At 36.3% G+C, this 1,401-nt stretch overlaps 1 protein-coding gene across 1 annotated transcript in view; it reads right to left on the bottom strand.

Moving 5' to 3' along the window:
• The window catches only part of NT5C2 (5'-nucleotidase, cytosolic II), an 88,482-nt gene extending 87,736 nt beyond the window's left edge, over positions 1–746 (bottom strand). Inside the window, exon 1 of the mRNA XM_042780827.1 lies at positions 646–746. Within this exon, the coding sequence (XP_042636761.1) occupies positions 646–746 (101 nt within the window). The remainder of the gene's footprint in view (positions 1–645) is intronic.
• Between the last annotated feature and the right edge of the window lie 655 nt (positions 747–1,401).

Here is a 1,401-nt window from a genome sequence, read left to right as displayed (position 1 = left end):
GCTTTGGTGGTGCAGTGCCTAAGGCATTTGTTTACTAACTGGAAGGTAGGCAGTTCAAACCCACCAGCCACTCCACAGAAGGAAGATGGGGCAATCTACTTCCATAAAGATTTACCACCTTGGAAGCCCAGTGGGGGTCTCTATGAGTCAGAATTGACTTGATGACAGTGGGTTTGTGCTTTTCTGATTATATAAAAAGATAAGTAAATAAAAAATACATTTTAAACTTTTAGAGGAAGTTTTAAAGTCTAAATCAATACAAAATACAAGCAAGCTTTAATAATACCCAGAGTTATTGACATTCAATCTAACACACTGTAGCCAGTAGAAACAATTTTTAAACCTATTTAAAAATCATAATAAATTGTGATGTCAATTAAGAATTTCATTCTTATTAAGTAAGGTGCAATTTTTTAGCAGCTAAACACATTGTTACTGAGGGCTTTAAAGTAGATACAAGAAGCTATATGGTATACCAGTTAGTGGTTAAAAGTCTATCCTTTGGATTGGGTTTGCATCACAAAGTAGTTATATGATCTGGTGTAAATTACTTGTTTGTATGTCAATTTCATCATGTGTAAAATGAAGGTAATACATACCTACTTCTTAGAGTTATTTTGAGAACTATATAGACAAAATGCTTACCGATGATAGGCTTCTCGCCGATACTTCTTCAGGGCATGCTTATCCATGTTAGCAGGCATATCTGCTGCATTCTGTAACCGATCACTCCAGGAGGTTGTCATTTTACTTCAAATGAATGCTGAATTCTAGAAAAGAAAAGTAGTAATTTAGCTAGCTTAATATTAGTATGGAGCTCTGGGGGCACAGTACCTAAGGCATTTGACTTAATAGTAGTTATCTGTATATTGATTTTGGATTTTAAAAAACACTAGAAAAATTCTGATATAAGTATCACCTAAAATATGGTAAATATAGTAAATACACTGGCGAGTCTAACCCACGTAAATTGAGGGAAAAAATCTCATATAGTAATCTTTATCCAGAAGGATCATATATGTCAGTTCTAAATAATTAAGCATGACTATCTACTTCCATGGGAACTTTGGTGGCGTAGTGCCTAAGGCATCTGACTACTAACCAGAAAGCTGGCTGTCAAACCCACCAGCCACTCCTCAGAAGGAAGGTTGGGCAATCTACTTCCATAGCAGTATCACCTCGGAAACCCAAGGAGGGGTTGCTATGAGTAGAAATCAACTCGACGGCAGTAAGTTTGGTTTTGGTTTTTGGTATCTACTTCCATAAAGATTTACAGCCTTGGAAACCTTATGGGTGTTGTTATGAGTTGAAATTGACGCAATGGCAGCGGGTTGGGGTTTTTTGTTTTGTTTTGGTTTGGTTTATTGATAACTCAAGCTCAAGTCAGAAGAGGATATGGAA

Source organism: Orycteropus afer, unplaced genomic scaffold (genome assembly GCF_000298275.1).
Source record: "Orycteropus afer afer isolate SDZICR_OR568_19922 unplaced genomic scaffold, OryAfe1.0 scaffold00064, whole genome shotgun sequence".
NCBI lineage: Eukaryota > Metazoa > Chordata > Mammalia > Tubulidentata > Orycteropodidae > Orycteropus > Orycteropus afer.
This window is presented reverse-complemented; position numbering and strand designations above follow the sequence as displayed.